Source organism: Diceros bicornis, chromosome 6 (genome assembly GCF_020826845.1).
Source record: "Diceros bicornis minor isolate mBicDic1 chromosome 6, mDicBic1.mat.cur, whole genome shotgun sequence".
NCBI lineage: Eukaryota > Metazoa > Chordata > Mammalia > Perissodactyla > Rhinocerotidae > Diceros > Diceros bicornis.
The window spans coordinates 59304536-59317009 of NC_080745.1; the positions used below are offsets into that span (position 1 = coordinate 59304536).

At 39.3% G+C, this 12474-nt stretch overlaps 1 protein-coding gene across 4 annotated transcripts in view; it reads left to right on the forward strand.

Annotated features, from left to right (window-relative positions):
- Positions 1 to 12474, forward strand: part of LGI1 (leucine rich glioma inactivated 1) — a 37738-nt gene that overhangs the window by 7958 nt on the left and 17306 nt on the right. For 3 of the 4 annotated variants that reach the window (XM_058542687.1, XM_058542689.1, XM_058542691.1), the window contains 2 exons: positions 11197 to 11268; positions 11364 to 11435. The exons of the other annotated variant lie outside the window; for it this stretch is intronic. In XM_058542687.1, the coding sequence (XP_058398670.1) occupies positions 11197 to 11268; positions 11364 to 11435 (144 nt within the window). The remainder of the gene's footprint in view (positions 1 to 11196; positions 11269 to 11363; positions 11436 to 12474) is intronic. 4 annotated transcript variants of the gene reach the window in all.

Sequence of the window (12474 nt, forward strand, 5' to 3'; positions counted from 1 at the left end):
TGTAATTCCCAATTTCCCAAGCAGGTCCATTAGGACTTTACCAGGACCTCCGCATGGTGGCTGGTGATAAAAAAATGTTTCAGTATCCTTACCATGGGACAAGGATTGGAAAAGAATTGTTGGGCACATTTACATGGCAAGCTGGCAAGTGTTTGCCTATATAAAATGTGATTAAAAAGCAATGAACCTTTTTTTAAAAAAATAAAGAGACTAGAATTTATATGTACAAATAACTTAACTTGCAGAGAATCCCTCAGGCGAGGTCATAGATTCTTCCTAACCGTGCTTCCATGGCTAAACATTTCTAGATCCTTCTTTGAGAATTGCCCTCACTGCCAGTTTGGAAGCCATGCGATAAAACCAGGCAAAGTTTTGTTAGGGGGCATTTGTCATTTTTGTATTGACTGATGCTAAGCACTTTATATATTTCATTTTTTATTTCATCATCACAATAACCCTGTGAGGGGGTATGATTATTTCCATTTTGCAGATAGTGCACTGAGTCCTAGAAGGGTTAGGTAACCTCCTCATACCCCTCATAAGTGGCAGAGTCAGGGTTTAAACCCACATCCTCACTTTAACCACTTCTGTCTACTTCCTCTTGAGCAGGAATCACTGGGCTTGACTTTGCATAGTTTTGTTCCCCAAATCAAATCCCCTCTCAAAGGGTCAACTTTTGCCATTAACGAGGGTATTCAGGGGACTGTGTCCTGATTCCTGAAGACAATGACTGAAAAGGAGTTTCAAAAGCCCTTTGAAAGAGTGGCAGCATTGCTGCCAAGGACATCTAGTTTCCCTAGGATTCCGCTCTCATTTGTATGTATAAGCTCTGATCTCCTCGCCTTAAAAAAGAGAGAGAGAGAAAAGAAAAGAGCAAAAGAAAAAGAACTTACTTTAAAGTTACACCTTAGACCAAAGTTTTCTAAACTTGTGTCCTGTGCAACAGTTGTCTTGAAAGAAAAGGGTTCTTTGCTCAAATAAATTTGGGAAACTGCACATTCTATCCCTGCTTGGCTATTCACAAAGCACCTTGGCTTAGAAAAGCTTCCGGAATTATTTTAAGTTGTTTCACTTTTCTTAACATCCCATAGAATGTTGGTTCTGTGGACCATACTTTGGGAATCTATGCCTTTGATATTCATTTTATGTGTTAGCTTAATTATTTATGCCTTGCCTGTTCTAGAGAGGCTTGCTAGCAGAGCTTAGGCAGGTAGAAAGAATCCCATTTCAAAGCATACAGTAAACCATCTATCTCCGTATAAGGAGTAACTCAGACAATTTTGTTAGTGTGGATTCATTGAGTGTAACATCTAGGAGGCAGGCCTCACCACCAGCCCATCGACCTGGTCAAGCGGTTAGCACACACCATTTCTTTGGGGACCTCCCAGTGGATGCTCCATCTTTCTGGGAAAGTAGATTATTAATAGCAACCCATTCAACAGGAAAAAAGCCTCTGAGCTTAAATTTACACTCTCACTGTTTTTATTTGGAGCAGTTTCCCTCAAATAGATGTGGCTAAACCTGTGTTTCCCTGGGTACGTTCCATGGAATATTCATTCTGTGTGAAGCCCGATGATAAAAGGTTCCCATTGTCAATAAGACTGGGAAACTGCATATTTAATTCCCTTCTAAAGAGACTCAGTTTACTTAAGAATAGAAAGATTTATGTAATTAAGAATCCCAATTAACTTCACTTATCCACTTTTCCCAATCTTATTTGCCTTTTTTTGTCCATGTAAACCCTCTCAACCCTATAAAGGCCTTGTATTCCAGGGAATACACTCTGGGAACTACTGGATAGGGCTCTTCCCCACACTAACGCTAATTTGCAGCAGATACTAAGCAGATCTGATGGGACTAAAAAGAGGAAGCCTGGCCTCGCCCATGACCATTACCAGCCCCGGCGGGGAGACCCTGCCTGAGCGCAGAATCCCAGCTCTGCAGGTTACAGGCTTCAAATTACTTTACCTCTCTCACCTTGGTTTCCTTTATATTTTAAGTGGAGAATATAAAACCTAGATTATAGTCTTCATTTGAGGATTAAAATGAGTTAATAGATGGCAAGCTGCTAAAGATGACGCTTGGCCCAGAATAGGCTTTAGATAAAATTTAAGTCTCTTCTTCTTAGTGTTTCAGGGAGATACAGACTGAATTTATAAACAACATCGGGAGGGTGGGCTGCTGACTAGTTATGCCAACTACTAGAAAGGAAGAGTTTTGACTATCCTGAGAAGTAATGGACTGTAAAACCAAAGAGGTGGGTCCATGCTCAAATCTTTGCTAGTGTGCATGCCAAGAATATTCCCAAGGGAATCCCTGCAAATCTAAAGCCTACATTCTAATCCTGGTCCTGCTGCTGACAAAAGATGTGACCTTGGGTAAGTCACTTCTGCAGGCCTCGGTTTCCTCACCTGTAAAAAGAGGAATTGAACTACATATCTCTCAGGGGTGCTCCCCACCTGAAATTTATGTGGAGCAAAAGTTAAGGTTATTCCCTATCGATCCCGATTAGAGGTAGTGGTCTACTTGAGGATTCGCCGAATTACACTGAAAATGTTTTTCGAAGATGAGAGCCAAAAATAACTGTGAAATAATGTGCTCATGTGTGAAGCTTCCCGTTTTAATGCTTTCCTATCTTAAGAGCATATTTTAAAATATTCAAATGTAAATTATTCACGGGGCACATGCACTTAGAATGTGTGCATTTGACTAAAGTGAATCATCAGCCTATTATTAATTATCATTCGACTAGCCCTATTCTTTTGGATAAAGGAGAATATTAGTAGCAACCAGAGGGTTTGAATCATTTAAGCTAAGCCGGCTTTAAACAAGTGGGCCAGCCTGTCTAGCTCTGCCCCCAAATCTTCCAACAGCTGTAATCTATGCACCTTGCTCTCATTTACATATATATGCATATATAAACATATAGACACACATACGTACTTGCAAGTGTGCACACTTGTGTTTACACACACTGCCCACAGCTGCCTAATTCCCTGGACAATGCCCATAACAGTTCTGTTGGGCAGGTGACAATCTCACTGGGCCTCAGTTTCCCTAGCAATAAGACTACGGTCCTTCCCTAGGTCTAACAGCTCTTCCAGATCTGATATTTTATCTCTATGCTTTTTCCTTAGATATTCTTTGGCAGAAGCGTTGGAGACAGGCTCTTATACATTATCTCATGTAATTCTTAGAATCTTCCAGGAAGTCTTTTAGTTATTATAATTTGTATTTTACAGATGATGAAACAGATTCACCTACTTAATGCATTATGTACATAATAAGTGGCAGCTACAAGCTTAGAAACCAGATTCTCTGTTCTGTATCTAATCAGTGCTGTCTCCAAGAGACAACCAGGTGCTGGCTGCTCACTCTTCTCTCCTTCATCCACAATAGGCTTCACTGAGGGGGGTTGTATGGGAGAGTCCCCTAAATCGTCTCCCCTCCATAGCCAGGAGAATCTGCTTTGGGCTGGAAGGCAGGATGTAGTTTTCCTCCTAGGCCAATGACAATTCTGACGACAGTCGAGGTGTCACAAGTGACTAGAGAGAGTCTGAAGAAGTGAGTGTCATTAGAGCCAGGGGACCCTGGTGTGACTAGATGAGCAGTGTGGTTTGAGACAAGGGGAGATTTTCTCAGCCTGCAGACCTGCCTCCCCAGTACTCCCCACTAGCCATGCAGAGCCCATGCCTACTGTTCCACGAATGAAGCCCACAATGCTACGAGCACAGACTCATGCATCTTTCAAGCTAGAAGTGATCTAAAAAATTATCTAGTCTAGACTCCTCATTTCACAATGTAGAGAGGAGAAGTGATATGCTCAAGGCCACACAGAGGATTTATGGCCAAGAGAGAATTAAGACCCAGGCTTCCTGATTCTCCCTTCAGTGTGCTCCTTCCCTGGTCCCTAGAAGAGATGAGAAGCTGGGGCAGGAAACCACTTCAGTAGCCCGTCAGATTTGGCCTTAACACATGTGCCTGCCCAGTGAAAGGACTGTGGACCCCCATCTCTGGCCACTTGGCTGGACATTGAGCAGCCTTAGCCTTGACCTCCTTCTGATGTAGCTGGATCCTCATTCTGTGATCCTCTGCTCCTTCTTTTACTACTCTGTTGCTGACCCTAGAACTCTGTGCTCCCTGCTAACCCTGTCACCCACTTTTCTGCTCCTTTCGAATTAAATGCTGCTGGTCCTAGCTTTTCAGTTCAACTAGGAACCCTCTAACAACTTTATGGCCTGGGTTATTGGTTAATTTATTGCTTGTAAAGAAATGTGACCCACCCCTACAGGCCGTTGGGTGTAGGCAGTGGAAGGAGGAACTGGAGCTCAGACGTTTTACAGATTTCATCCTCTGATCCCAATGCAATATTAACCATAAAATTATGAAAGCTTTTTTTAAAAAAGCTATTATCGGGGCCGGCCTGGTGGCGCAAGCGATTAAGTGCGTGCACTCTGCTGCAGCGGCCCGTGGTTCACCGGTTCGGATCCCGGGTGCGCACCGATGCACCGTTTGGCAAGCCATGCTGTAGTGGCATCCCATATAAAGTGGAGGAAGATGGGCATGGATGTTAGCCCAGGGCCAGTCTTCCTCAGCAAAAAAAAAAAAAAAAAAGAGGAGGATTGGCAGATGTTAGCACAGGGCTGATCTTCCTCAACAACAACAACAACAAAAAAATTTTTTAAAAAAACCTATCATCAACAAGGGATTTTTTTTTTTTTTGCTGAGGAAGATTAGCCCGGAGCTAACATTTGTGCCAATCTTTCTCTTTTGTTGCTTGAGGAAGATTAGCCCTGAACTAACATCTGTGCCAATTTTCCTCTATTTTATATGTAGGTTGCCGCCACAGCATGGCTAACGAGTGGTGTAGGTCCACTCCCAGGATCTGAACCCATGAACCCAGGCTGCCGAAGCGGAGCATGCCAAACTTAACCACTAGGCCATGGGTCTGGCCCCAGCAAGGGATTTTAAGAATACTATTCTAAATACGTGTTGAAATCAAATATGCAATTTTAAGAGATTATTACCTATCAAAACTTACTGGATGCTTTATGCAGAGGTAAAGTCATATTTCTAAATACTTTCATTTTAAATCAGAAAGAATAAAAGCATATGAATTGAGGATCAATAAATATCATAAGGAAACCAAGAGAAAATAAATACTAAAGACAGATAAAATAATAAATTAGGTAGCAATGGGAATAATAAAAAAAATCCAAGATTTTTTGGAAAAAACCAATAAAATAGCAGACATTTGAAGGTAGCAATACTCACCAATGGGGAAGGCATTAATTATTCAACAACAGGTTTTGGTTAAATTTGGGTAAATATATCAGAAGGAATCAAGGCAGTGTCTCACTTCACATTATACATAAAAGTAAGTCTCAAATGGATAAAAGAGTCAAATAAAAAAATTTTTTAAAGAGGGAAGGTGTAGGTAATATTTCATTGATCTTAAGTGAGGAAAGAACATTTTAAGAATTAAAGCAAAGAGAGAATATATAATGGAAGTTGATATATTTTGTTAAAAATGTAAAACTTCTATGTGTTAAAAATCATGAATGAAAAGGCAAATCACAATCAGTAGGGAAAAACTCTTAGCATCAAATAATATAGAAAAGAGTAGGTAATGTCCATAGTAAATAAAAAGTACTTTGAAAGCAACAAAAATAGTCAAAGGACATGATTTCATAGAAAAAGAAACAATAATGATAATACTAAATGTTGGAGAGGATGTGGCACAATAGGCACTTCTATACTCAGAATTGAACATGTAATTTGATACAAGATAGCAATAAAGAACTAGAGACTTAAAAACCATCTATAATCCAATAATGCTACTTTTAGAAATCTATCCTAAGTCTATCCTAAAGAAATAATGAGAGATATGGAAAAATACTTGTGTATGAGGATGGTTATGGCAGTATTTATAATAGTGAAATTGGAATCAATAATAAAAAATTAAATCATGATATATGTATAACACAAAACTTATTCATTTGTTAAAATTATATATTAAAAATTTATTATCATGAGAAATTGTTCGTGATAAAATAAATACATGAAAAGGACACAGAACAATATAAAAATTATTATCCCAATTTTATAAATATATATGTGTATATATCATGTATATATTACATATATGCATACAAGTGTCTTTGGGTAGTAGGAGTATAGTGATCTCTATTTTCTTCTTTAAGCTTTTCTGTGTTTTCCAGAATTTCTACAAAGAGCATATAGTATTCATAAGCAGAATACACTAAACTGCATTCAAATTTTTAAAATCCTTTACTTGAAAAAAATGCAGGTTGGCATGATCTCAATGTGACTCTGAGACTACTTATATTGATTAATTAATTCCTTTAAAAAGAGATTATTATTTAATTAGATTTCTTAAATCCATATGAGCTGAGCAGTGTTATTATGATTGTCTGCCAGAATGTGGATATTGTGTCATTATGTGATCCAGGTCTTATACTGAGAGACTACCCAGTGTTTGAAAAGCGCGGTAGACCAGGAGTCTTGGGCCTCACCACCTTGGGCAAAGCTTTTGACAGCCGTCCAGGCCTCAGTTTTCTTCTGTCAAATATATGTTAACACCTGTTCTGCCACTTTCACCGAGTTGTTCCAAAGACTAGATAAGATCATGGAGCAGGAGTCTATGAAATGTAGGCTATTATGAAGGCAGCAATCATCATTTTTAAAATGAGCTATTGCCTGCCTGGAATTGATGGTTGATATGTACAGTCTTCCTAAATCTTCTTCTTGGTAAGGAAACATGCACTCCATTGGTTGCAGAGGAAAAAATCCTCCTCACTCCTCCTACAGTCCATTTTCCAACTGAATTCATGATGCTGATGGCACAGCCCTTGCCGGGAGGGTACAGATAGGTCAAGGCACATCCTTGGGTCCACCTCCACCAACATTCTAGGGAAAAATGCTTTGTTTTTTCCTCCCTAAGAATAGAGGAAGAGGCAGAGACCTCAAATGTTCCCACAAGACCAGGGGCAGAGGGCAAATTCTATACTATCTCTGCACAAACCCATTTGCTGCTTGGCAAATCTACTGGGTCTAGATCTCTGATTTGTGGCTCATGGTAACAAGTTCATCCTGATGGTACCTTGGTCCTCACTTACCCCTCCATGTGCTGCTATCTTGAGGACAGTTGCCAAATCTGTGTCATATTATTGCAGACTCTTGCTACCTGTAGTTATGGGGACAGGACAGTCCACAGCATCTGCATGTGCCAGAGCAACTGCTCCAGTCAGACTTGCTGCAAGGAGCAGAGGCCCCCTCAGTCACCACAGGTAAAGGGTGGCTATTGTAATTGACTGGAAAGCTTACCGTCCATATGCAGTCCTGCTACATACACCTGGTGAGATTTTAAATATCCCCGTGCCTAAGCCACACCCCAGGTGCAGAATTTAACCAGAATTCCTGAGGGTGAGAACCGGATATCAGTATTTTTAAAGCTCCCCAGGTCATTCCAAGCACAACCAAGATTAAGAAGCACTGGCTTAGGATCTAAAACCGACCTAGGCATCGCCGCACTCCAGCCTGCACACACAATTCCCCTTGTGAGGTCTCCTCCACATTCTGCTCTCTCCTAAGTGTGTCTTGCACACATTGTTGCCTGCCATGGATCTAACTCAACCCTAAGGCTTGCTTTCTCCTTCAGCTCCTCTGCTGGCTGGCTCCGTCTCTGCTTGCCAGTCCCAAATCCCCAAGAAGGGACTCATCTTTAGCCCAGCTCATCTCCCCTTTGTGAACCAGGCTACTTGGGCCATGGGATGATGACTGACCTCAGAATCAGCTACTCTGGATGAGAAGCTGAGTCCTTCTTGCCCTAATAGTCTGCGGAAAGGAATGGAGGAAAGGGAGATTGTGAGGTGTAACACGGCCACCCTGGTCTGCCCCAGGTCAGTGGTATGTGAAGATGAGGTGGGGTGGCACAGTTTCCCTTAACAGGGTCTGTGGGATTCTTTAACATATCTGGCCTAATAACAAATCACAATATTGAAATCAAGCATATTTAGAGGAATCCATAAAGAATTGAGGATCAGAATTTCATCCTCTTTATAGAACATGATATTTTTTAAGTCTTTTTAAGTATACACAAGATAATAAAATGGATAGCCAGCTCAGCTATATTTAGAATGTGTATAATTTTACAAATCTAGTCCATGGAATCCTTGTCCATAGAAAACTGCAATTGAATTTAGAATTGAAGGATTAAGATATTCATTATCTTAGCCAGAGGAATATTTTTTTTTGCTTTTATAAGAAACTTTTTAATTGAAATATAATATATATAAAGAAAAGTGCACATATCCTAAGTGTACATCTCTATTTTTTATTAAGATTTTATTTTTTTTAGAGCAGTTTTAGGTTCACAGCACAATTGAGGAGAAGGCACAGACATTTCCCATATACGCCTACCCTGACACATGCATAGCTTCCCCATTACCCACCTCCCCCACTATAATGGTACATTTGTTACAGTTGATGAACCTGTGTTGTCATCTAGAAGCCATAGTTTACATTTGGGTTCACTCTTGGTGCTGTACATTCTATGGGTTTGGACAAATGTTTAATGACATGTGTCCATCATTATGGTATCATACAGAGTATTTTCACTGCCCTAAAAATCCTCTGTGCTCTGCCTATTCATCATTCCCTCCCCACCACCATGATTTTTTATAAAGTGAATACCCTTGTAGCCAGCACCCAGGTCAAGAAACCAAACGTTACCATTACCCTGAGGACTCCCCTTGTACCCTCTTCCAGTTACTACTCACCTCCTGACTTCCCCCAGCATAGATTAGTTTTGCTGGGTTTTATGCTTTATGCAAGTCCAATCATATAGGATATACTTTATTATGTTCTGGCTTCTTTACCTCAACTTAGGTTTGTGAGATTCAACATATTTTTGCGTGTAATTTTAGTTTTAGCCAGAGGTTTTAATCCTTGAAATCTAGTTCAACAAACATTATTCAGCCAGGAACTGTGCCCAGGGCTGGGAACACAAAAGCAAATAAGGGTAAGCCCCTGCTATAAGGAATATTCAATCTGGTAATGCAGTAATGACCAGAATTTAATGTAAAGTGAATTCTTCTTTGTTTAACAAATATTTATTCAGTGTCCACTATGGGGAAGACACTATTACAGGTGCTAGGGATAAGCAATGAACAAGCAGATTAAAATTCTAGTGGAAATCCTCTGTTTTATTTCCCTGACATGTGTGGGCAAGTTTTGCCCACTAATATCCATTTCCCGCTCCGTTTTGCATCTGATTCAACATAAGGAGAAATAGTGATGAAAGCTATTTCTTCTGGCAACTTGGAGTGTGTGATTATGAAGTGGCTGGTCCAACCATGGGACAGTTTGTAAACCAGCGAGCATGGGAGTCATTTCTCTGTATATTTTTCTGCCTTATTCCATTCTGTCCATTCCTGATGCTGCGTATACAGAATGAAACGAAAATCTGGAACCTAAGGAAAACTTTGGATGTTAGCTTACCTTGGAGTAAGGCTGAGCAGACTTGTTTTCAAGAACCGTGAAGTGAGAAGAGATAATTGCCAAAGTTAAACCTTTGAACATGTTTTAATAACTATGGACATCTAATACATCTAATGCATTCGTTAGAGTTGACTTTTCAGAGCCTAGTCAATTACTTGAGTGTAAAGCTATATCACATTGGAGGGAGGAGAGATAGAAGAGAATCCAACATGGCTCCAGGATTGATAGCTTAGGAAGAAATGCAAGAGATCATCTAGTTTTGTTTGTTTGGTCCATTTTTCCCCTCATTTTTATGGAAAATTTCAAACATATATAAAGTTATATAAGCATATATAACGTAAAAGTTAAAATAATAGTAAAATTTGTTCCCATGTACCCATCGTTTAGCTTCAGAAATTCTCAAGTCACACTCAATTCATCTCTAACCCACTGCTGTCCTACTCCTTTGATTATTTTGAAGCCATCCAAGATGTTGAATAAGTTATTCATAAATGTTCAGAAAGTGAGATCTCCTAGTTTTAATCCCCTTAGTTAAGAGGCTCAGAGAGGTGAAGTCACTAAGTTAGTTAGTGGCAGTCATTTTTAGTCCCTAGGCTTCAAAAGTAAATGTCAAAAAGGTTACTAACACAGAATATTGAACTTTACATAGTGAAGTTAAACAGTATGTATAAGACACAAATTGTCAAGTTATGTCAAACATCTGGTTGGTCCATGACCATGGCCTCACTTTGGACAATAGTTACAAGTGGAATATGAGGTCCCTCCATACAAGAACTTCAACATGTAGACTGAGCATCATTTGACTCATAAATTTGTCATCGGTACATTTAAAATCTTTTTTTCAGCTTGTATCAACACTTTTATCTAATGAGTTCCATAAATTAATACTCAATCTAAAACAATAACTGTGTATTATTTGGCCTATAATCACCTCTTTTAAGCCTTCCATTCAGAAAGTTCTTTGAAGAGTTCAACAGGATATGGGGACTACTGGTCGATGTTCCTTTTCACCAATTTCAAAACCAAATTCCTATGGATTTTGAAATCGCAAATAAGTTTGTTCAAGTGAAAGTGTTCTTTTCAACTATTTAGTAACAAAATGGGTCTAAGACTCTTCCTAAGCTTCATTGTGTCCCATCTTCAGCCTGTTCTATTTTCGAAGAAGGAGATGAATTGATGTTCATTGAGCCAGTGTCAATGGCTTATCTATTATGAGATGTCACAGCACAACCAAGTATGGAGCTACCTTTCTAGGTTTCCCAGGCTTAAAATCCTGAAACACCATTGTTTGGGCTGGTCAGAATGTTCCAGAAGTTTCTAGAGCAAGAGGGAAATATCCTGTTAGTGTCTTTTTCATGAAAATATGCAAAACGTTGATTTGACTGCTTCAACTGTCATACTTGCCCAATTATATCTCAAAATGTTACCTAGGGCATGGGACATCCATCACTGTGAGCAGTGGGGCACAAAGCCCCCGTTTGATAAACATTTGATGAGGAGATAATTGGGTGTGAAAAAAAGCTGCAAAAATTACCTGAGTAAATAACACTGTGGAAGCAGATATCCAGACATTTTTCCTTACACAACTCCCACTCGTTTCTTTGAGAGATAAAAGCAGCAAATATTGACAACCTGTCAGTTGAACCATTTTCATTGTGTACTTTTTCTGGGCAGGTTATTCACATCGAACTCCTTTGATGTGATCAGTGATGATGCTTTCATTGGTCTTCCACATCTAGAGTATTTGTAAGTAAAAAAACCTTTTTTTAACATAGTTATGCAGGACGAGTTCTCTCAGGCTCCTATAGCTGTCTGACAAAAAATGTTATAACCTGTTGCAGATTCATAGAAAACAACAACATCAAGTCCATTTCAAGACATACTTTCCGGGGACTAAAGTCTTTAATTCACCTGTAAGTATGAATGTTGCTATTACTTTTTAAGTTTGCTAATGGACAACACAGTTTGAAAACCTGTGGGAATTCACAAAAATTGAAGGAACCCAGAGGATTTCTGTCCATGCGCAGTTACCATCTCTCCCTGTCATCAGCCAGTGTGTGTCTAGGAAATTGATTACTATTAATGTGGTTAGCCTAAACCAACCATAATTAGGAAAACAATCTAATGCAGGGAAATTGTGTGACTGAAATAACTTTTTTATTATCTACATCATTACTCACTTCATGGATAATTATGGGTTGACAATATAGCTCAATTTGATATTTGCTGTTCTTCTTTTTTTCTGTATAAGCCATGACTTTATATACATTTGAACATATGCTATAACCACAGGCAATGTCTAAATTGTACTTAAACAATTTATTTATAAATGAAATATTTAATTATTCAAATGGGGAATTAGAGCTACATCGGTTGTTATTAACAGGGGGCAATTTTGCCTCCTAGGGAACGCTTAGCAATGTCTACAGACATATTTGGTTGTTACAACTGGGGACTGTAACCGGCATCTAGTGGATAGAGAGCATCAATGCCCCTAAACATCCTACAATGCACAGGACAGCCCTCACAACAAAGAATTATCCAGCCTAAAAGGGCACAGTGCTGAGGCTGAGAAACCCTGAACAACATGAATCAAATAATTTGTTTCTCCTAGCCACCCCGGGACCCTATAGACACACATACACACACACACACACACATAGATGTATTTTTTTACTGCTATTTATTTATTTCTTATTGCGGTAACATTGGTTTATAATATCGTATAAATTTCAGGTGTATATCATTACACTTCTATTTCTGCATAGATTACATCATGTTCACCACCCAAAGACTAATTATAATCCATCACCATACACATGTGCCTAATCATTCCTTTCACCCTCCTCCCTCCCCTCTTCCCCTCTGGTAACCGCCAATCCAATCTTTATCTCTATGTGTTTGTTTGTTGTTGTATTTATGTTCCACTTATGAGTGAGATCATACAGTACT